The sequence below is a fragment of the Telopea speciosissima genome, chromosome 1 (genome assembly GCF_018873765.1).
Source record: "Telopea speciosissima isolate NSW1024214 ecotype Mountain lineage chromosome 1, Tspe_v1, whole genome shotgun sequence".
NCBI lineage: Eukaryota > Viridiplantae > Streptophyta > Magnoliopsida > Proteales > Proteaceae > Telopea > Telopea speciosissima.
The window spans coordinates 20,813,565-20,838,398 of NC_057916.1; the positions used below are offsets into that span (position 1 = coordinate 20,813,565).

Sequence of the window (24,834 nt, forward strand, 5' to 3'; positions counted from 1 at the left end):
GGCCGTTTCGGCCTCCAAACTGTATTGGAATGCCAAAAAATGGCGGGGCTCCTTGGGCTCGTCGAGATCTTTGAAATGAGTACTTTTGAGCCATGTGTTATGTTTTGATCCGCTCAAGTTTTTTTGGCATTTTTTTTGGGCTAGGGGCATTTGTGTGCTTTCTAGGGTTAGGGTTTTCTATATATTGTTCTTATCTCTTTGAGATAGGATTATGAGGGTTTGTAACATTTTCAGAGAAAGTAGTGAAACCTGTTCTACTGCTTGGCCGTGGACGTAGCTTCCATCTTGGAGGTGAACCATGTAATCTCTATGTTGTATGTTGTGTGTGCTTTCTCTATTTTCGTTTTTCTTCTGCAAATCGGCATTCTGGGCGTTGTTTTCTTATCACCTAGCAGGGCCAGGATGAACTCGGATTTAGATTAGGGCCACTAGGATTGGGCTAGGGTTCAGGGCATGCCCGGTCCAGACTGGTTCGTTGACACACCTATTCTTGAATATTGACAAGTAATAAGGTGGAGGTGGGACTCGATCAGGATTTTACTACTATTGATCCTGTCACTATTGATACTAATATGGATCGGTCATATTGGGTTGAATCAAAATGTTTTCCCCCTCAAAATACTGATATAATTTTTTTAAGACTATTTTACCCTGTCCTATTTGGGTACCACCAATACGATATCAGTCAGACATCAATATCGGCCACAGCCGATACTTGTCAAATTGGCCGCTTCCTAAACACCATTGGACTCCATCCTAGGTTTTGATAATTAAATGGGATATTGACTCCAACTGAACTATCGGGCACTTTTGACATAAGACAAGAATTAATGTTGAAAATTTTAAGGAAGGGTTCACCAAAAAGGACTTTAAGCTTTGCAAAACCCATCAATCTTTTTGTATTTGTTAAGGGATTTTTAATCAAAACCTAAGCTACCACTCCAATTCGTAGCTTTAGATAAGACAAGGACGATGAATATTACCAGAGAGTTTTCTCATTCATTGGCTATACGAAAAGATGGAAGTGGTAAAAGGTATATCAGTAAGGACGCTTAATAAAAATGGGAGAATGTTCTCAGTGCCGCACCACAGGCTGCGACCAGACACATGGGTCTGCTATTCAGGGGTGAGGTGATCATTATGCCCACCCCCTTGTGCCTAGGCACAGTCTGCGCTGCAGCACAGAGAACTGAGAACATCGCCCCTAAAAAAATATACAAACAAACGTAAATTCCCCAATTTACCTGGTGGGCATTTAGAGGCTTTAAAGTATTGTGGGACGTGAAGGCCCACAGATCATCATAAAAACCCAAAAACATTTTAAAGGCTTCAGAGCATTGTGGGACTGGAAGGCCCATACATAGATCATAATAAAATGGCAAAACATACGGTCATTTGCGAAGCATCTTATTCTTGGGTCTGAGTCTATGGGCCCATGAACTGTACATGGGTCTGAAGCCTCATAACTTGCCACGTTTTAAGCAGTTCAGAACCGACCCATGATTAAAGCCAAAGCTCTAAATTTAAGAATGGGCTTGATTTGTCATACTTGGTGTTTGGAATTAGAAATCGACAGATGATGTACGCTGTGTGGGTGTGAGAGAGAGAAAGAGAGAGAGAGCTACGCTAGCACTCCCATGTATCTGTGTCTCTCTTCTTCAAAATAAGGGGGTAGAGGTGTCTTTTCATATGGGGGAGGAGAGAGATAGACTAATAGGAGTGTTGGCATAGGCCACACTCCCGAACAGAAAACTTTCACCCTAATAATAATAAAGGAAAAAATTTGCTACACTGCTCTTGTACATATTCCTTTATTCCTTCCTTACATAATAATTAGTGGGATTTTTCTCTCTCTATTTTGACCATGTGGATCTCATGTGGGCTTCATATGGATGATTCCATTTTCCAACCCTCTCATTGATTGTAGTGTGTAGATTTCTTTTTACATTGCCTTTGTAGGAAACACTCTCCCAATAATAATAATAATAATAATAATAAGAAGGCAAAGGGTTTCGTACACAGTTGTGTATGGTACATGACCGTACTATCAACAATTGGATGGGGATGAGAAGCTGTGTATTGTACATGGTCATGCTCATCTAATGGTTGAAAGCATGATCGTGTACCATACACGGCCGTGTACAAAAACTTGTCCCTAATAATAATAATAATAATTTGTGAACCCAAATATGTGTTAGGTGTGAGCTTTGTCATAATCGATACTTACAAAATCCACAAAATGGTCGACCATATGGTTAAGATGAGCCAAGATTTTGACACGCAAAAAATACAAGAGACGTTATATCTATCCAAGAGTTGGATTGACCATCTTAGTCCTCCATATGGCTCAAAGAAGAATAGGAAATGAGGAATGACTTCCTTACCCCGTTGCATATGGAAGAATTTTAATATGCCCTTGGGACTTCAAACCATGGTTTAAAATTTCGGAATCGAGATCCAAATAGGTCTTGACCGATTCCAATACCGATCGATCCCTACCAATCTGGATCGGATCAGAATAGTTTAAGATTGATGAGGTATTGATAAGAATCGGCCCAAATATGCCCCAACCCTAGTTTTCAGAATGGAATCGATCGAGCCGGATCTACCTCAGAATCCTCATTTTTGAAACCCTACTTCAGACCAACACTCCACTCAATTTTTAGGATTGCGGTGCATTGCCCAGTGCTCCTCACTTAAGCATCCAACTGTTCACCCAACACTTGACACGATAAAAAGACGCCACTACCTATGTTTTTATGGTTGAATTCTTAAGTGTGGTGCATTGAGCAGTGCACGGTACTTGAGAAGATAAATTTCCCTGGTTTTCTACTAGAACTTTTTGGATAAGAGGGATCGAATTTTTAATCTGCAAATTACAAAAGACAAGAGAGAGACAGAACATAAAAAGTACCAAACTACCAAAGCTATCACACTCCCTTACGAGGATCTGAATTCCCCTTATGAACATAACAGACATAGATGGATTAACTGATCATCAGGCCATCAATTCTATCTCATCTCTGATCTCTCTCACATCACAAGAGTCAGCAACAGCTACCCTTCTCTGCACATTTTTGTAAGAAGACCTCCTAGCTACAAATACATAGAAGCATAAATTCACCCCATTCATGGCTGCCAACAGCCAATAAAACTTGTCCAAGCGGCTACTGTTCAAGTCTTTCCCAATCCAACTCCTCCCATGGCTCTGTGTTACATGATCAACAACAGTTATCAATAGACTACTAAGGAAGTTCCCAAGCCCAATCACACTCAGGTAGACAGCTATTCCTAAGCTTCTCATACTGTCAGGAACTTGATCATAGAAGTACTCTTGCAGGCCAACTAGAGCAAACCCATCTCCAAAACCAATGATCATGAATTGTGGAGTTAACCAGAACACATTTATAGGACTAATTCCCCTCTCCACTGCTTCTAGTCTTTTTCTTTCCACCAATGCAGCTGTAACCATTGTTACACTTGAGAACATCATTCCTATACCAATCCTTTGTAGGATCTCAATCCCTCTTTCTTTGCCTCTGGCTTTTCGCAGTACAGGTTCTAAGATCTTGTCATAGATGACTACAGAAATGATCATTCCAATTGCAGCAATTGCATAGATTGTAGCTGGTGGGATCATAAAACCATGGTGGTTTATGCTTATTTGAAGGTTCATGGCACTGGCTTGTTTGATGAAAAATGTGGAGCTTTGTGCTACACACAATCCAAATGTCAAGGAAGATAGCCATATAGGGATCATATTCAGAATTAGCTTCATCTCTTCCACTTTGGTCACTGTAGATAATCTCCATGGACTCTTCTCAATTGATCCTTTCTTGTTATCTTCAATGATTGCAGCTTTGTCCAAGAACCTATATACCCAAATATCACATCAGAAAGGAAGACAAACAGACCTAATTTTGGTTAAAATAGAATGTAATTTAATCTAAGATTTATAGTGTCTTCACTTACTTAAGTTTAGGTGTATGGCACAAAAGCCTCCCCTGGGTTTTCTGTATCTTGGGTACTTCATATAATTGAGAAGGATCAGAAGGATGGGGAAGACTTCTCTTGGTTATAGCTGCTACAGACACCTGCAACATGGGTGTTAAAGGGCTCCCTTCTGGCATTCTGAATCGGTAAAATGGCCTTCCGATAAAGAAGATTACGATTGTAATGGCCATAACCACAGTGAGGATGATATCTGCAACACCCCAACCGACGTAGTCTTGCACGTAAACTATCACTGTTACACCAAGCGCAAGACCACTGCAGAGACCAAAATTCCACCAGTTGAAGTAAGACATCTTCTTCTTTCTTTCTTCAGAATGATCATCGTCGAATTGGTCAGCTCCGAAGCTCTCTAGAGAGGGTTTGTGACCTCCTGTTCCTACTGAAATCATGTACATGGCAAGGAAGAACATGATCTCATGGATTTTTGTGGAGTTAGTACAATTGTCCATGTTGCAAGGCTTCAAGCTTGGTATTAGTTCAGACATTGTCAATAGGATCAGGCCCTGTTTTATCATTCACAGAGATAACATTAATATTTTATCAAATTGATATTGGCCTATTGGGTATTCAGTGATCTGTAAAAGATGAAATTACCAATAGATAGATAAAAGATGAGATTAGGACTGCATTGAATCTTCCAAAGTATGAGTCTGCAAGGAACCCTCCAATCAGTGGCATCATTGTTGTTACTCCCGACCAATAATTCACGTTCTTTGCCGCTGTCTTAAGGTCTTGATGGATCACTTTGGTGAGGTATATGATGAGATTAGTTGCTATTCCAAAATAGCTTAACCTCTCACTGAACTCAATTGCTGTCCCATAGGAAGAAAGGTTAACAGTTAACATATAATAATATAAGACCTAAAGATAACTATAAGAAAGGTAAAATTGTTAGATTACGTTCTTTTGATTTCAAAGATTAATAGATTCAACCCCAAAGGGGTAGTGTCAAATAGCAAAGACCAACACCTCACAATTAAGAGATCATGAATTCAACTCTCCTTGGGCCAACCCCACTGACTAATAGTGGAAGTTGCAAAAGCCAGGGTAGGGTAGCCACTTAACATTTCTAGAGAGTGGGCTTAGCTGGTGTTAACCCATGTTCTCAAAGATGCAATTTGAATTTGGTTGGTGCCAAGGTTTAGGGATGCTTAGCCACAGGATACTACTTACCCAAGAAAAAGGTAGAACACCTTAAGGTGCTCTGCTCTTCTTAGATAAGGAGGTCGAGAGAGAGAGAGAGAGAATCATGTCTCTCAGGCTGGGCCAAGGGTGCCTTGATTTGAACCTATTCTCTGAACCATCCCTTGAACAGAGGAAGAGACAGAGAGAGTTCATGAGGGGGCATTTGTGCTTAAAGTTCAAAACTCAAAAGTGATTGTAGGAGATGACTTGCTAGCTAGGCTGTTACCACTTACCAACTTGTGCATAGCACTATAAAAATTCTAGAGATGAAAGAAATTCTCATTGTTTTCAGGGTAATATTTAAGATTTATATTTGTAGAGTTTTGTGTTCTCCACTACCACTTTACTTTACACCAATCAAATCTTATGGGGTCATAGGGAACATATGACACTAAGAGAATGACGAGACATTGGTGAGGGTTTTCTTTAGAAACTTTTGTGGTACACTTTGTATATTTGACTCTTCAATTTCCTTTAAGAGCCACATGAACATATCGTCCCCTTTTTTACACACAAAAACTTAAAGCTAGTGAGCTAGCATTTTCGTTTCTATATAAGTAATTGTTAAGAGCTTTACATGGTAGAATTCATCCTTAAAAACTACCCTTTAAGGAGAAGATGCTCAAGTCCTTATAAACCTCATATTATCTATTTGGGTTGATGTTCTTTGTGCGTGGTTGCATCCAGATACATGGAGGCCGTATTTTTGCCATTCAGAAGGTGGAGTGATCATTTTACTCACCTCCATGTGTTTGGGGGCAATCTGCTTTACCTATTTATGTCCGATGTGAGACTAATTTTTCTTTTTTGCTTGGACATTTCAACAGTAATCATTTATGGAAGTTGGTATGAACTTACATAGTTGTTTCTTCTTTTACTCCCCAAATGAGATTGAGACATAGAGTTAGAGAATTGAGAAGGTAAGAGCAGAATCCAGAAGCAGAGAACTACAATCAAGAAGTTTGGGAAATTGTATTGATCCTTACCGAAAATGAAGAGGGAAGCTTTCCACACACCAGTGGAGGCTCGGAGAGGGATTCTTCCTTTATGATCAAGAGATGAATCATAAACCCATTTCTCCTCATCAACTTCCTCTAATTCTCCCCTCTTCATCTTCTCCATTCCTTTCTCCATCTCCATTACAGATACCTCACCAAGCTAATAAAGGAAGAGATAGCTAAGCTCAAGAAGAGAGAGAGAGATGGATGGGTTGTGGGTAAGAATTGGGTTTTGCTGCTTCTACTTATATAGAGAAGATTACTTACTTTGGGCAAAGTGGGGTTGGCCTTTCTTGTGGGCTGGAAATCAATTTTAGATAATGGGGTAATGAAACGAAGCAACTTAGATACGGTACTGTAATTTGCCACTTAGGGATGTAACTATTGGGGGGCCGTAGATGGGAATAGAATCTACAGCCGACTTGGGTTCGACTTGGGTTGTCTTGTTTTGATTTGGGGACCCAATTAGTCAAAAGATAGTAAGTTTTTGTTCCATAATTCAAAGTTTTTAACATAAGAAACAAAAAATCACCATCATCGATCTTCTTTAAAAGGATTCCAAAAATGAGCAGAAGTGCTAGCAGTAGTCCGTTACTAGGTACGTTCTAGATCAGCTGGCGTTACAATATATGTATTTAAGAAGCAAGCAGGAGTGTAATGTGGGGGGAATTGAAGAAACTTCTTTTTCTTTAGTTCTTTTGACTTTCTCTCTCTCTCCTAAGAACAACTGTGTGGGGGTGAGTGATTTTTTTTTTTTAATGAAAAAAAACATATATTCAGATAAAGCAAGGAAGTTTTTACAGTTGTACGGGTGTGGTTGTACCATCTAAAGGTTAGGTTACAGAAGTTCTGTGTGAGTTCTGCATGATTCAAAAAATAAGATAAACTGTTCAATGGAATTAAGGTAAAGGCCTGACTAGTCAAAAGGTCAAAAAAATAATAAGGTAAACTGTTTAACGGAATTAAGGTAAAGGCTTGACTAGCCAAAAGATCAAAAAGTTTCCTGTTGCAACACCATATCTCTTTTAGTTTGATATGATCTGCAACACTGTTTGGGGGTCAGTTGGTTAGTGGGTTAAGGGCTAGAGCCTTAGAGGCTAGAGCCTTAGAGGGGGAGGGGGTTTGTAAAGGTTCTGCTAAGGTGATGTGCATCACCAATAACCATATGACAAGTGTCAAATTATTGATGTACAAGAAAGTCAACTTTACTCGTATTCTTAGCTCAATTGATACATGTGTTATCTCGTACCCTAAAAAAAAAAAAAAAAAAAAGAGTGCGTAGTCGCAGCGCTAAGGGTCTATTTCTTAAACTCAACGTTAACCGCAATGGCCTAATTTGAGCCATTTAATTTTGTTGAACGAAATCTGAGCCATTGATTGTGTTGACTGTACAATAAAATGAAAACTTGGCATAACCTGCTACTGCCGGTTATGAGAAACCGGCTATGACCTCCTATTGGCGGTCAAACCATATGGTATCGGTTATGAGTCTTATGACTTACCCTTGATCGAACTGAAATTCCAAAATCACCCCTCTACCAAAAACTACCAAAACAAAACACCCTCCTAGAGTAAAACGGGATTGAAGTTGTCACCGGTGTTCCTGTCCCCATTTGGTCGAAACTCACCGGTGTCGGCGAAGATAAAGAGATCTCAGTTGCAGGTATCATCTCTTTCCCTCTTTTTCTCTCTTCGCTTTCTTTCATTCCCTCTTTTTCTCTCTTTTCCTCTGGTTTTTTGTGGTTTTAGGGTTTGTATGTCTAACGTTTTGAGTCTCTAATGTTTTATCTTACAGGTTTTGCTCAGGGTATGATGAAGGTTAGGCTAGATTGGGTTCGCTGTAACAGTCTTTGGTTAGCTCAATTCCAAATTAGTTAGATTCATCATCTAAATAGAGCTTTTTTGGAGCATACGCCGGTTTGGTGCTGATGGGGTTAATGAAGAAGCTGTGAAATATTTCAGCAGCATTTCCTCTTCTGAACCTAGCATCTCGGATACAGATTTGCTAGAATCTTTTCAATAGATCTTCCACTTCCTCCATTGTTACTGCTATTCAAATGCTGCTACTTCAATTTCAGTTCTTGGAAATCAAGCATCCAGAGCCCCATCATCTAATCACTCTGCTTTGTTCCATTTTGCTTTTCCATACCCTGCAACACTATTTCACATATCTTTTGGGTTAATAGAAGAGAGAAGATAGGCTGGCAGAGTGGTTCTAGTAGCGGGATTTCTCTCAGTGGAACGAGCCTGACGGATTGCAACTTCTTCTCTTATCCCAATCCTCCACTCCAGGTATCTTTAGTTATCTCTTCCATTTAAGTTGTGTAAGGTAGTTCATATAAAGCCCATCCTATACCCCCTTCATCTGTCAAAACTCCCAGATTTTCCTACTTTCCTCTAAACACTTGAAAAATGATTATGGGTATGATAATCTCTTTTTCCTGAAAATAATTGGGGGAACTAATTAATCCCACTTGGGTTGCAAAATATAGAAAAACGAGGGAGTTTTTGAAGTGTGGTTGTACAGGGTAGCAGTATAAGGCTCTAAAAACATATAAGGGTCTGACCATTAATCTTATGATATATTAATGGATAAAAATAAAAGCACAAACACAACACACACACACCCACACTCACACACAAACAAAGAGAGAGAGAGAGATAGAGTGTTCTAGCAATGTCTTTTTCTAGTGGATAGTACAGGTCAAAAGGTAGAGATTACCTTTCCTAATGGATCTGAATTTTGGCAGTTTTTCTTGCTGGTGATATTAATGTTTTGATTTAGTGTCTTGAAAATTGGAATGAACCTTACCATCCTCTGAATCAAAGAGGAATGATTTGGTACTACTAAATCAGAACCTGAGTAATGGGTAGTTTTCTTTTCCAATTAATCAAATCATTTTAAATTTGTTGACCCATCTGGGAGTGAGGACCAGTACAATTTGGTCTAATACATTTTACAAGCTTAAATCACCACTATTATATCCTTGTCAGCCAAACTAATTGTCATCACTATTTTTTGAATTAGTTTTGTTATCTTGATGTTGCAATTAGTTTTTGTTGAAGTTAGTTTGTTCTCTTCAATTTACATAGTCAAATTAAAATTTTTTTGACTAAAATGGGAGACTATCTTCATTGTTAAATTACATTATGTCCTAATTTTTTTTTTCCCCTCATGTTCGTACACATGGTAAGACTCTTGCAGGATTATACAATATTGTGTTGAAATGGACTTGAATGATTTAGAGGATAGATACAATGATTTTATTGATGGAGAATACTATGTGTCAGATAGAAATGAAACAGGGTCAAGTGATGTCCTAAATGCTGAGAGTGATAGTGACAGTGACAATACATTGAATGGTGTGGGTCATGATGGTCATGATGTTAGAAGTTCAGATGATGAAGATTGGGTTAATTCTTAAAGTGCAGATAGTGATGATAACAACACATTTTCTGAGAATGATTCAGTTGATGAGTCTGATGAAGAAGAAACTGTTGATTTGAGCTTAGATGGGGATGAGAGTATGACAGTCTTGAGTACCAATGTTAATGACTTGGAATTCACTATTGGCATGGTATTTTAGACTGATGATGAGGCATATGAACATTATGACAAATATGCCAAGGAGATGGGGTTTTCAGTTAGGAAATACAAGGTTGATCGTTCAAAGTTAGATAAACATGCAGTATCAAGATACTATGTGTAGTCAATTCAAGGTGAGAAAATATTTGATAAACGGAGAAAGGTGGAATACACGCCTCGTGTGACAAAGAAAACTAATTGTGAGGCTGTAATGAAGATCAAGAGTAATAATGGATTGTGGGTGATGGATAAATTTGAAAAGGAGCACAACCATATATTGGTGGACAGTAATGAGTCTTTTAGACTTAGATTACATCAGAAAAAACATCGAGGTACAGTTGAGCTTATAGAACGACTTCATAAGTGTGGGATACCAGCTTCACTAATAATGAGAATTGTAAAAGATTTTGCTGGTGGTGAGCAGTTTGCTGGTATAAGTGATGCATTTTGTTTGAATCTACTAAGGTCAAAGCGAAGGAATTACATAGGGTTAGATTGTGAACAAACAATTACCTATTTGGAGAGTAAAAGGGTATCAGATTCAGGGTTTTTTTATGATCGATATCTGTGTCAATGTAGAGCAACAACTTATTGGGATTTTTTGGGTAGATAGTAGAGCACAGGAACAATACAAGATTTTTGGTGATGTTATTGTCTTTGACATCACTTATAAAAAAAACAAATATAAGTTCTCATTTGCTCCTTTTACTGGTGTTAATCACAATATGCAGTGTACGCTTTTGGGTTGTGGCCTAATAGCTGATGAGACAAATGAATCATTTATATAGTTATTTAGGACATGGCTTCAAGTAATGCAAAATGTACAGCCAAAAATAATCTTTACTGATTAAGTCCATAGTATAATGAGAGCAATTAAACATGTGTTTCCATTGACTGTCCATCAGAATTTTGTCTCCTAATGTGCCAGCACATAGATTCTCATTGGCTATTGCGTGTTGTATAGCACCTACATCCCACGCAGATAGCACTCCCCCTTATTATTATTATGACAAAAATTTATTATTTTTTTAAATGTCACAAAACATTTATTCTGGAAATCACCGAAGAAAAGTAGTCTACACTAGACTTTGATAGCTTCTGTGTGGTAGATAATACCAATAAGTGAGATAAAGGACTTATCTTATACGACTTCAATTTATAAACTTGAATGGACTATGGGTTGCAAATGAGTTCTTCTACACAACACCTATGATCATAAACACAACAAATGAATTAAGTAAGAGTAGATTGAAGTATGCCACTTGTCACGGCTCCCTCCTAATAGTCCCACATCACCCATTTATGGGGAAGATTTTGAGCATACATAGTGGGAGGTTCCTCACCTTAATAGATGCATCTTTTGAGATAGTTGGGTCAGACCCGTGACAGTGGTATTAAAGCCAAACTTAAAAATGTGAGAATGTGGATGTGGGTCCTTTTGATGAGGGCACCAAGGATTTTGCACGTGATTGTGTCTGGGCACAGGTACATGCCGCGCCGCTCACGAGTTAGTGTTCTTTCTCCCATTCTTTTAAATGTTGCATGAGAAAATGCTCATATTTAATGTTTACACGGTTTGGCTGCAAGCATGTGATTCTCACGTAACTTCGTGTGATGGAAGTTTAGCTATATATGTGTATATTCCATTCCATTGCAAGCACTATGAAGTTTTTGTTGTTTTTTTGGGTGAAGCAAGCACTTTAAGTTAGGCTCTTTGGATATGGGTAGGTTCAAGCCAATGGGTCTGGTTTCTAATGAATTTAAACCTACCATGTGGATAGTTTTTTTTTAATCGGTAAATCAATTTATTGAAAAGGGTAAAAGAAGAAAATATACAAGCTAAGGGGATAAACTCTAAGACTACTTGTAGGACAAACCCAAGAGGGCAAAGAAGTCCTCCCAACTCCAAGCAAAGACAGAAGCCTAAAATTAAGAATGAAAACAACCAGCCCCAAGGGCGACCCCTTGACCCTCCCTTAAAGGAGAAAGTTATTGTACCAGAGGAGCCTCTTTCATCTGAAAGTCCTAAAACTCAAATCCACTTAAGATTGACTACTCCCCCTCCCTCCCTCAATCAGGGCCAATCAAGGTCCACCTAATCCGGTCCAATCAGGGTCAATCAGAGCCAGGCCGAGCTGGGCTGGGAAATATCCTGGCTGGGCTGGGTTGAGGGTATGTTAGGTCCTAGCAGGGCCAGGATGGGCTTGGATTTAGATTAGGGCCGCTAGGATTGGGCTAGGGTTCAGGGCATGCTCGGCCCAGACTAGTCCGTTGACACCCCTACTCTTGAATATTGACAAGTAATAAGCTGGAGGTGGGATTTGATCAGGGTTTTACTACATGCTATCGGTCCTGTCACTATTGATACTAATATGGATCTGTCATATCGGGTTAAATCAAAATGTTTTTGCCTCTCAAAAAAAAAAAAAAGTCTTCCTTATGCAGCGGTTGGGTACAATCGGGTGATTTCACAGCCATATGCTTCGTCATGTTGGAACATGTTAAAAAGAATCTTTTGGTGAGCAAGGTAACCCAATACATTATTAGGTTAGAGAGCCGTTTTTGAACTCAAGGGTTCCCGCAATTCAAATTCGGGAATTGAGAACAACTTATTAAGGGATTGGAAAAGACGCACTAGTCTTCCTAAACAACTGATTTATTAGCTTCAAAATTCCCACGCTGCCCCGAAGCTCCAGACGGGAACCACAAAGATCGTGATGACGGCTCATAGTTGGATCTCACTATGAAACATTCGAATCGACCGGACCCAACTATATTTTAGAAAAAGAGTCACAATCATTGCCACGTCCCAAGTGAAGGAGGATACACCTAGCGCTCCACCCGGGGCATGGGAACTTTATACCAAGTTAGTTGAATGACCGGCACAGGCTGCACCCAGGAACATGTGCCTATTACTTAGGGAGGCAGGGTGGTCATTGCGCCCACCTCCATGTGCCTAGGTGCAGCCTGTGTTGGGCATAGAGAACGGCACCCCTAAAAAAATATACAAACAAACGCATCCTCAGTCCTCAGTGGTACTATGACTATGAAAGGCCATTATTATACAATCTATTTAAGTCCAAGAATTCCCCAATTTGCCTGGTGAGCATTTAGAGGCTTCAAAGTTTGTGGGACGTGAAGACCCACAGATCATCATAAAAACCCAAAAACATTTTAAAGGCTTCAAAGCATTGTGGGACTTGAAGGCCCATACATAGGTCATAATAAAACGCAAAACATAAGGTCATTTGGGAAGCATCTTATTCTTGGGTCTTAGTGTATGGGCCCATGAACTGTACATGGGTCTGAAGCCTCATAACTTGCCACGCTAGAAGAAATTCAGCACCAACCCATGATTAAAGCCAAAGCTCTAAATTTAAGAATGAGCTTGATTAGTTATACTTGGTGTTTGGGATTAGAAATCGACAGATGATGTACGCTGTGTGAGTGTGTGTGTGTGTGTGAGAGAGAGAGAGAGAGAGAGAGAGAGAGGGTAGATGTGTCTTTTCAAATGGAGAGGAGAGAGATAAACTCGTGGGAGTGCTGGCATAGGCCACACTCCCGGACAGAAAACTTTCTCCTTAATGATAATAAGGGAAAAAATTTGCTACACTGCTGTTGTACATATTCCCTTATTCTTTCCTCACATAATAATTAGTGGGATCTACACTGACATTTCTCTCTCCTATTCTGACCATGTGGATCTCATGTGGGCTTCATATGGATGATTCCATTTTCCAACCCTCTCATTGATTGTAGTGTATAGATTTCTTTTTACATTGCCTTTGTAGGAAACACTCTCCCAATAATAATAATAATAATAATAATAATTTATGAACCCAAATATGTGTCAAGTGTCAGCTTAGTCATACTCGATACTTACAAAATCCATAAAATGGTTGACCATATGGTTGAGATGAGCCAAAATTTTGACATGCAAAAAATACAAGAGATGCTATATCTATCCAAGAGTTGGATTGACCATCTTAGTCCTCCATATGGCTCAAAGAAGAATAGGAAATGAGGAATGACTACCCCGTTGCATATGGAAGAATTTTAACATGCCCTTGGGACTTCAAACCAGGGTTTAAAAATTCGGAATCGAGATCCAGATAGGTCTTGACTGATTCCAATACCGATCTATCCCCACCAATCTGGATTGGATCAGATCGGATCGGAATAGTTTAAGATTGATGAGGTATCGATAAGAATCAGCCCAAATATGCCCCAACCCTAGTTTTCATGATGGAATCGACTGAACCGGATCTACCTCGGAATCCCTCTTTTTGAAACCCTACTTCAGTCCCACACTCTACTCAATTTTTAGGATTTTCATTCTCTCAAGTGTGGTGCACTGCCCAGTGCACCTCACTTAAGCATCAAACTGTTCGCCCAACACTTTAGACGATAAAAAGACGCCACTACCTATGTTTTTATGGTTGGATTCTTATGGTACATTGGACAGTGCACGGCACTTGAGAGGATAAATTTCCCTGTTTTTCTACTATAATTTTTTGGATAAAAGGGATCGAATTTTTAATCTGCAAATTACAAAAGACAAGAGAGAGAGAACATAAAAAGAACCAAACTACCAAAGCTATCACACTCCCTTATGAACATAACAGACATAGATGGATTAACTGATCATCAGGCCATCAATTCTATCTCATCTCTGATCTCTCTCACATCACAAGAGTCAGCAACAGCTTTCCTTCTCTGCACATTTTTGTAAGAAGACCTCCTAGCTACAAATGCATAGAAGCATAAGTTCACCCCATTCATGGCTGCCAACAACCAATAAAATTTGTCCAAGCGGCTACTGTTCAAGTCTTTCCCAAACCAACTCCTCCCATGGCTCTGTGTTAGATGATCAACAACAGTTATCAATAGACTACTAAGGAAGTTCCCAACCCCAATCACACTTAGGTAGAAAGCTATTCCTAAGCTTCTCATACTGTCAGGAACTTGATCATAGAAGTACTCTTGCAGGCCAACTAGAGCAAACCCATCTCCAAAACCAATGATCATGAATTGTGGAGTTAACCAGAACACATTTATAGGACTAATTCCCCTCTCCACTGCTTCAAGTCTTTTTCTTTCCACCAATGCAGCTGTAACCATTGTTATACTTGAGAACAACATTCCTATACCAATCCTTTGTAGGATCTCAATCCCTCTTTCTTTGCCCCTGGCTTTTCGCAGTACAGGTTCTAAGATCTTGTCATAGATGACTACAGATATGATCATTCCAATTGCAGCAATTGCATAGATTGTAGCTGGTGGGATCATAAAACCATGGTGGTTTATGCTTATTCGACGGTTCATGGTACTGGCTTGTTTGATGAAAAATGTGGAGCTTTGTGCTACACACAATCCAAATGTCAAGGAAGATAGCCATATAGGGATCATATTCAGAATTAGCTTCATCTCTTCCACTTTGGTCACTGTAGATAATCTCCATGGACTCTTCTCAATTGATCCTTTCTTGTTATCTTCAATGATTGCAGCTTTGTCCAAGAACCTATATACCCAAATATCACATCAGAAAGGAAGACAAACAGACCTAATTTTAGTTAAAATAGAATGTAATTTAATCTAAGATTTATAGTGTCTTCACTTACTTAAGTTTAGGTGTATGGCACAAAAGCCTCCCCTGGGTTTTCTGTGTCTTGGGTACTTCATATAATTGAGAAGGATCAGAAGGATGGGGAAGACTTCTCTTGGTTATAGCTGCTACAGACACCTGCAACATGGGTGTTAAAGGGCTCCCTTCTGGCATTCTGAATCGGTAAAATGGCCTTCCGATAAAGAAGATTACGATTGTAATGGCCATAACCACAGTGAGGATGATATCTGCAACACCCCAACCGACGTAGTCTTGCACATAAACTATGACTGTTACACCAAGCACAAGACCACTGCAGAGACCAAAATTCCACCAGTTGAAGTAAGACATCTTCTTCTTTCTTTCTTCAGAATGATCATCGTCGAATTGGTCAGCTCCGAAGCTCTCTAGAGAGGGTTTGTGACCTCCTGTTCCTACTGAAATCATGTAAATGGCAAGGAAGAACATGATCTCATGGATTTTTGTGGAGTTAGTACAATTGTCCATGTTGCAAGGCTTCAAGCTTGGTATTAGTTCAGACATTGTCAATAGGATCAGGCCCTGTTTTATCATTCACAGAGACAACATTAATATTTTATCAAATTGATATTGGCCTATTGGGTATTCAGTGATCTGTAAAAGATGAAATTACCAATAGATAGATAAAAGATGAGATTAGAACTGAATTGAATCTTCCAAAGTATGAGTCTGCAAGGAACCCTCCAATCAGTGGCATCATTGTTGTTACTCCCGACCAATAATTCACGTTCTTTGCCGCTGTCTTAAGGTCTTGATGGATCACTTTGGTGAGGTATATGATGAGATTAGTTGCTATTCCAAAATAGCTTAACCTCTCACTGAACTCAATTGCTGTCCGATAGGAAAAAAGGTTAACAGTTAGCACATAATAATATAAGACATAAAGATAACTATAAGAAAGGTAACATTGTTAGATTAGGTTCTTTTGATTTCAAAGATTAATAGATTCAACCCCAAAGGGTTAGTATCAAATGGCAAAGACCAACACCTCACAATTAAGAGATCATGAATTCAACTCTCCTTGGGCCAACCCCACTGACTAGTAGTGGAAGTTGCAAAAGCCAGGGTAGGGTAGCCACTTAACATTTCTAGAGAGTGGGCTTAGCTAGTGTTAGCCCATGTTCTCAAAGATGCAATTTGAATTTGGTTGGTGCCAAGGTTTAGGGATGCTTAGCCATAGGATACTACTTACCCAAGAAAAAGGTAGAACACCTTAAGGTGCTCTGCTCTTCTTAGATAAGGAGGTGGAGGGAGAGAGAGAGAGAGAGAGAGAGAGAATCATGTCTCTCAGGCTGGGCCAAGGGTGCCTTGATTTGAACCTATTCTCTGAACCATCCCTTGAACAGAGGAAGAGACAGAGAGAGTTCATGAGGGGGCATTTGTGCTTAAAGTTCAAAACTCAAAAGTGATTGTAGGAGATGACTTGCTAGCTAGGCTGTTACCACTTACCAACTTGTGCATAGCACTATAAAAATTCTAAGGACGAAAGAAATTCTCATTGTTTTCTGGGTAATATTAGTAGAGTTTTATGTTCACTAGTTCTTTACTTTACACCAATCAAATATTATGGGGTCGTAGAGAACATATGACACTATGAGAATGACGAGACATTGGTGTGGGTTTTCTTTAGAAACTTTTGTGGTACTCTTCGTATATTTGACTCTTCACTTTCCTCTAAGAGCCACACGACCATATCGTCCCCACCTACTGGAATAGGTATCTTTTTTGTTAGTTGGTTTTTTAACACACAAAAACTTTTAAAGCTAGTGAACTAGCATCTTCGTTCCTATAATAGAGCTCATCTTTAAAAACTAATCGTTAAAGAGAAGGTGCTCAAGTCTTTATAAATCCTATAATAATTACCTACTTGGGTTGATGTTCTTTGTGCGCATCGTAGGTTGCACCCAGTCACATGGGGGCTGTATTTCTGCTATTCAGAGGGTGGAGTGGTCATTTTGCCCACCACCATATGTTTCTGCGCAGCTTGCACCTTAGCACAGAGAATATTTTCCCTACCTATTTATATCCGATGTGAGACTTTTTTTTTTTTTTTTTGCTTTGACATTCCAATAGTAATCATTTATGGAAGTTGGTATCAACTTACATAGTTGTTTCTTCTTTTACTCCCCAAATGAGATTGAGACATAGAGTTAGAGAATTGAGAAGTTAAGAGCAGAATCCACAAGCAGAGAACTCTAATCAAGAAGTTTGGGAAATTGTATTGATCCTTACCGATAATGAAGAGGGAAGCTTTCCACACACCAGTGGAAGCTCGGAGAGGGATTCTTCCTTTATGATCAAGAGACGAATCATAAACCCATTTCTCCTCATCAACTTCCTCTAACTCTCCCCTCTTCATCTTCTCCATTCCTTTCTCCTTCTCCATTACAGATACCTCAAAAAGCTAATAAAGGAAGAGATAGCTAAGCTCAAGAAGAGAGAGAGAGAGAGAGAGATGGATGGGTTGTGGGTAAGAAGTGGGTTTTGTTGCTTCTACTTATATAGAGAAGATTCCTTACTTTGGGCAAAGTGGGGTTAGCCTTTCTTGTGGGCTGGAAATCAATTTTAGATAATGGGTAATGAAATGAAGCAACTTAGATACGGTACTGTAATTTACCACTTAGATGTCACTATTGGGGTGGCGTAGATGGGAATAGAATCTACAGCCGACTTGGGTTGTTTTGTTTTGATTTGGGGACCCAATTAGTCAAAAGATAGTAAGTTTTTGTTCCATAATTCAAAGTTTTTAACATAAGAAACAAAAAATCACCATCATCGATCTTCTTTAAATGGATTCCAGAAATGAGTAGAAGTGCTACCAGTATATGTATTTAAGAAGCAAACACGAGTGTAATGTGGGGGAATTCATCATAATTGATGGCGTTACACTGTTGCAGTTGGTTTCATTCCAGAACAAAGAAAGAGAGAGACTTCTCTTCTTTTATTTATTTTTGATAAAGTAATAAAACTTAAGAAACGATTGAGGTGAATATTTTTCTGTATATTCAAAGAATCAACGTGTGTTTATGTCAGAAGAATGTAATTTCCTTAGATTGATTGATTCTCCAATGGAGATATAGATAGCTTACAACCTAGATTGACCTATACAAGGAATGACATCACATGAGATAATATGTTTACATAGGAGAACGGATTCCAAATCAGCTTGGAGATCTTAGGCAATTTCCATATCACATGTGAAATATTTCAACATCAAATGTGTTTACGAGTTTCCAAATCTGTGAAGAAGAAAATTTTGATGATTAAACCGTATGGTATTGATACACCCCCTCAAGGTGGAGAATTGGGCAACCAAATCTTCAGCTTGTACCCCAAGAATTCAAAACGAGTAGTTGCTAAAGCTTTTGTAAATGTATCGGCGAGCTGATCATGGGTGAAGATGAACTGGACAGTTAACTGTTTCTTAGCCACACGATCACGAACGAAGTGAAAATCAATTTCCACGTGTTTGGTGTGAGCATGAAAGACCGGGTTTGTCGACAGATAGGTAGCTCCAATATTATCGCACCAAAGTAACGGTGATCCATTCAAAGGATAACCAAGCTTTAAAAGTAACGATATTACCCAGATTAACTCAGCCGAGGCATCAACAAGGGCCTTGTACTCGGTCTCAATAGAGGAACGGGCAACCGTACGCTACTTATGGGAAGTCCATGACACCAAATTGGGGCCAAGAAAAATTGCAAACCCTCCAGTGGACTTTCGATCGCTGCTGTCACCGGCCCAGTCTGCATCGAAAAAAGCTTGGAGGGAACAAGATTGGAAACATTCCAGAAGAAGCTCATGAGTGTTGGTGCTTTTGAGATAACGGAGTATGCGCTTCACATGTTGCTAGTGCGCATTAGTTGGAGCATGCATGAACTGACACGCTCTATTGACTACAAATGACACATCAGGGCGGGTAAGCATAATGTATTGTAGAGCACCAATGACTGATCTGTAGTTGGTTGGATCTGAAAATAATGCACCCCTTGAATCCGAATCAGTAAAAGAACTAGCCATTAGTGTCTTGATCGGCTTACAGTCTGTCATGCCGGTGCGGTGCAGTAAGTCTAAAATATACTGGGATTGAGATAAAAGAAGATCTTTGGAGTGTGGCAAGGCCTCAATGCCCAAGAAAAAAATGCAAGGGACCCAAATCCTTGAGAGAGAACTCACGGGAGAGTTGTCGAATGATGACAAGAACAGTAGAGGCATCATTGGAGGTGATAAGAATATCATCCACATAAATTAGAATGTAACAAACATGAGCACCAGTCCGTCAAATGAAGAGAGAGGTATCAGTCTTTGAACCAAACCAATCTGAAGAAGCAAATTGGAAAGTCTATGAAACCAAGCACGTGGTGCCTGTTTCAGCTTATATAGTGAACAGTGAAGCTTGCAAATGTAGGTAGGATGAGTCGAATCAATAAAACCCTGTGGTTGAGACATGTACACTTCTTCCTTTAACACCCAATGCAAAAATGCGATTTGGACATCCAATTGACGAACTGGCCAGCCCTAAGAAACTGCAATAGAGAGAACACATCTGATTGTGATAGCCTTAACAACTGGACTGAAGGTCTCCCATAGTCAAGGCCATACTGTTGATGAAAACCTTTGGCCACCAAACGGGCCTTGTAATGTTCAAGAGAACCATCGGCCTTCCTCTTAATCTGATAGACCCATTTGCAACCAACCAAATTCGTATCCGGAGTCCGTGGAACAAGAGACCATGTCCCGTTACAAACCAAAGCATTGAACTCTTCTGTCATAGCTGTTCGTCACTCAGGTACCTTCGATGCCTGTGACAAGCAGGTAGGTTCAAGAAGAACAGGGTTAGTAGAAAGGGCGTGGGGAGGCCTTGGTCGGTGGCGAAGTTGCATGGAATGAGTGGGCTAGTTAGGCCATGAGTTGGGTTGGATAGGCACCAGGGTTGGTTGGGGAGGCCACGGGTGTGGGGGAGTCACATATAGGTCTTGGATGGGTCGGGTTTTCAAAGGTGGGGTAATGGAGGATGTAGGTGTAGTAGGGGTTAGGATTGGGAACGTCCCAACAAGGGAATTAGGGGAAGGGAAGGCCGGTATAGGGGAGTGGGGTTGAGGACTGGGTACGGCAGGGGTGTGATGCCCATGGTTAATGACCGGTAAGGGTCTCCCTTTGGGAAGGCATATGGGTGCAAAAGCCCAGGGAGCCTAGGTAACACCTGTGGAAGGGGCGGGGGACTGGAGAGAGCGTAGAGAAGGGAAAAACATCCTCATCAAAGCGTGGTGGGCTATAACAACACGATTGGTAGTAAGATTAAGATAGCGATAACCAGCATGGGTGGGGCTATAGCCGAGGAAAACACAGGGTGAAGAGCGGTAGTCCATTTTATTCTTGTTATAAGGATGTAAGTATGGAAAACACAAACACCAAAAAATTTTAAGAAAAGAATAGTCAGGTGGTTTGTGAAAAACAAATTGAAAAGGGGAAATGCCAAGAGACACAGAGGAAGGCACCATGTTGATGAGATGCACTGCTGTTTCAAAAGCGAAGTGCCAAAAGTGTTGGGGCACAGACCCATAAGCAAGACGGGACAGCCCTGTCTCAATAATGTAACGGTGGCGACGCTCAATCGCCCCTTGTTGCTCATGAGTATGTGGGGCAGAAATACGGTGGTGAATGCCAATTTTGGAAAATAAGTTGGTAGGGTGCGAAACTCACACCCAATCTATTTGGACAGGCTTAATTTTACGCCCAAAGAGACGTTCAACGTGAGATTGAAAATGAGTAAAAATATTAAAAACATCAGATTTTCAAAGAAAGGGATAGAACCACACATATTTAGTGTTATCATCTATAAAAATAACATAAAAACAATGATAATCAATAGAGGGGTGAGGGGAAGGCCCCCACACATCACTTTGAATGAGATCAAGGGGAAATAAACTCTTGCTAAAAGTCTGATGCAAAGTTAAACGGCTTGTTTTGCCCAACTGACAAGCCTTGCAAAGATTACTAAGACGAAAAGAAGAACATGGTAAATTATGAACGCTAATCATATGGCGAAGGAGACGCTCGTGAGGGTGGCCTAAATGGCGATGCCACAGATCAGGAAAAGAATGAACGGCAGTGTTGACAGTAGGTGAGGAAGGTGGACAAAGCTCATAGAGGCCTCCTTTACTCGGTCCGAATAGCAGAGTTGACTTGGTGACCTGATCCTTCACAAGAAAATGAGATGTATGAAATTCGAAAAAAACATTATTATCCTGAGTAAACTGCTGAACAGAAAGAAGTTGCTTAGTAATGGACGGAACATGAAGAACATTACATAAATGAAAAAGTCTAGGAGAAGGAGAAGAAAGTAATGTAGAGCCAAGATGGGAAATAGACAGACCCTTACCATTACCAACCTGAAGCTGATCGCCAAAAAATAATCCATTTTAAATTTACCGATACCAACTTGATAGTGCCCAATCCATATTGGTCTTGTATGTATCCATCGAGATCGATCACATTGATGTTAAGGGTGTTAAATGTATGGTTTCGATTAAATGAATGTAGCAGGTAGAAACCGAAATTGAACCATTTACGGTTCTAGTTTGTGAAGCCACAAACAATATCGATTTCACAGTTTTAAACGTTTCAGTCTCTCTTTTGTTACTAGTTTAAGGTAATAGGTTCTTAAACAGTTTCAATCTCGATTGTGTGGCTTTGAAACTCGAATAGATGAGGGGAAGAAAGAAGGAAGAGATAGTAAGTTCATAAAAGGTCCTTAAATGGTTAGATTCATATTCGATATAAAATTTTTACATGATTCAAAATCATCGATTTAATGATTCAAAACCAAATCCAATCGTTTAATAAATAGTTTTATTTTAAAAATTAAAATCGAACCAATTATTAAACAATTTTCTAATTTCAGTTTAAACACTTCGATGTCATTTTAATAAAGAATTTTTGTTTGACTTTGACACTCTTAGCTAATACCAATACCCATAACCTTGATTACCAACTAATGCCCTAAAAATTGTAAACCATTAAAACAATAGATGTCAGCAGATCCAGTTAAAGTATATTTATTTTATAATATAAGATTATTTTATTTTATAATATAAGTTGGCTGGCCTCTTGTGTATATTATTGCTATTTTAATTTTTAAGACAATTATTTTTGTTTTCTTTAGTGCTAGTAGTTGAAGATTCCAATTTCCAGCCATGGATTTGCTTCACAAAAAAAGTAGAATCCAGAGGAGGCAATTTATAATGGTAATATTATTTTTATAAGCTTTATGGATAAACATGATTTGTTTGAAGATCAAGTTAAGAAAAAGATGAAAAATAGTTGTTGGGTTTAGTGGACCATTATCCCATGTCTTATTCATTTAACCAATCAAATATGCAGTTTTTTAATCACGTGCGTATAACATCTGAAGTAGAAGGCAAAGTTTTTCATGTTTTGATTACAACATGAAAATATCAAATCAATTTCCCTATATCTGGTTATTTACTTGTTTGATTTGGGGAAGATAATTTAAAGTGTTTTTATCGAATCTTTCTTCTTATGTAAGATTTCATTGTGGTTCAAGCCCCAAAATAAACTGATTTCTATCGGTATTAACCCAATATTAAAAAAATGAAATAATTGAAATCATACTGAATCAAATCGAAACCAATCGAAAACCAAAATTTTGTAACAGGTTGGTTTTGGTCTCACTCATTCCTATACCACAACCCTTTAAGCCCGAATGAAACTGGTCGAAGCAACCATTTGACACCCCTAGTTTGGAGGTAGGATTATGTGTGATTCTTATAGGGGTGTCAATTCTAGGCCAGGCCTGCCAGGCCCGACCGAGCCCGCCCGGTTAAATCCCGTCGGGCGCCTGACCGGACCAACGGATTCCAAGCCTGACCTAGATCACCCTGTTGCAGCCCGACCCTTTAACTTATAAACTTCCCCTCCCCTTCCCTCCAAATTTCTTTTTTTTTGTTTGTTTTTTTGTTGGTCTTTGACATTTATTGGTTAGATTTAGATACACTTAACGTAGGTGAGATGAGATTTAGTTTTAGTTTTTAGATCTTACTTTGTTAGATGTGCTTCTATTTGGTGTTGTGTTGCTATTTTTTTTCTTATCCTCTACTTAGTTTGTTAGAAGTGTTTCTATTCGGTGTTGTGCTGCTATTATTTTTTTCTTTACTTACTTTATTAGATGTGCTTCTATTCGGTGTTCTGCTGCTATTTTAGTTGGGATAAGTTTTATTTGATTTTGAGTTGAGGTGTACAGTGAGTGCCTAACGGTGTGATGGTTTGAACTTAAAATTCTGGTTGCATGTTAATTAGTAAGTCCACACCATTTAGAGGCCGTTTAGAGTTAAACGGCTCATTAGCCTGTTTTAGACCCAGTTTAGGCCCGTTTAACCCGAATAAGGCTGCCCCGATTAAAGATCGAACACCGATCGACCAAAATGAAACCGTACCATGCCGGCCCAAGGCAAGCCCGAATGCCTAAACGGTCGGATACGGTACAGCCTATAAAATTGGTAAGGCCCGGCTAGGCCCTACCGAGACCGACCGAGCCTGACCGGTTGACACCCCTAGATTCTTATATAAAATTATGCACAAGAGTTCTCTGAGCCGCAAAGGGTATCTTACACCCACTCATAGAGAATAATTAAAGCATTTTTTTAAAGAAAGAGAATAAATCAATAGGGCAAGAGATTACAAACTTCTCGCGTGGTCCTCCAGCAGTGTGAGAGCCAATGAAAATGCGTACAGTGGCATTAACATTGATGGGATTTTTTATTTCCAAGGGTGGGATCGTAATTCTTGTACTTCTGGCTTAAAACACATTTTTTTTTTCAAACAAATAATAATTTTCTATGAGGGGGCATAGGAAACCCCAGCTGTTAAGAGATACCTTTCCATAAATTATGTGCCTACCTTTAATTAGGCGGGTAAACATGTGTTCTAACCCCCCTGACCTTCACTTTCCCTGTCTAGACAGAATAAAAGCATTACTCTTTCCCTTCATGCTAATGCTAGACTAGATAAATTCTTCACCCTAACCCTACTTGCTAATGCAAAATGGAATAAAATCTTTAGCCTTACCCTCTAAGGCGTGGTTTTAGTGCACAGTATCGGAACGGGTATCGGTAACCTATAAAACCGATATGATACTGATACCGTATCAATCTGGATCAGCTGTATCGGATAAAATTACCCCTGAATTTCCTTAAAACATGATTTTTTGACTATTTTACCCCTTGTCCGTACCATACTATCGATATCGACGACTAGTAAAATCGATACGTATCGTCTATATTAGGCGATATGATACCGATACTTAGAACCATGCTCCAAAAGAGGGTTAGGTAAAACAGGTAATGGATAACATTTCCAGCCCTGCACTTGATGTCCTAACAGGA

At 39.4% G+C, this 24,834-nt stretch overlaps 3 protein-coding genes across 3 annotated transcripts; 1 reads left to right on the plus strand and 2 right to left on the minus strand.

Annotated features, from left to right (window-relative positions):
* Positions 1–2,848: 2,848 nt before the first annotated feature.
* On the minus strand, positions 2,849–6,346 carry LOC122648891 (protein NRT1/ PTR FAMILY 5.6-like). The gene is made up of 4 exons (XM_043842186.1): positions 6,186–6,346; positions 4,609–4,826; positions 3,973–4,517; positions 2,849–3,872 (listed from the first exon to the last, which is right to left on the minus strand). Exons 1-4 carry the CDS (start codon positions 6,337–6,339, stop codon positions 2,999–3,001), a joined length of 1,791 nt encoding a protein of 596 aa, XP_043698121.1. The 5' UTR covers positions 6,340–6,346; the 3' UTR covers positions 2,849–2,998.
* A 3,078-nt stretch (positions 6,347–9,424) lies between these two features.
* On the plus strand, positions 9,425–10,571 carry LOC122667440 (protein FAR1-RELATED SEQUENCE 5-like). Its single transcript, XM_043863743.1, has 4 exons — positions 9,425–9,560; positions 9,630–9,775; positions 9,908–10,214; positions 10,363–10,571. The coding sequence occupies exons 1-4, from the start codon at positions 9,425–9,427 to the stop codon at positions 10,569–10,571; spliced, it is 798 nt and encodes a 265-aa protein (XP_043719678.1).
* Positions 10,572–14,393: 3,822 nt separating this feature from the next.
* On the minus strand, positions 14,394–17,854 carry LOC122648889 (protein NRT1/ PTR FAMILY 5.6-like). Its single transcript, XM_043842185.1, has 4 exons — positions 17,660–17,854; positions 16,041–16,258; positions 15,405–15,949; positions 14,394–15,304 (listed from the first exon to the last, which is right to left on the minus strand). The coding sequence occupies exons 1-4, from the start codon at positions 17,811–17,813 to the stop codon at positions 14,431–14,433; spliced, it is 1,791 nt and encodes a 596-aa protein (XP_043698120.1). The 5' UTR covers positions 17,814–17,854; the 3' UTR covers positions 14,394–14,430.
* Between the last annotated feature and the right edge of the window lie 6,980 nt (positions 17,855–24,834).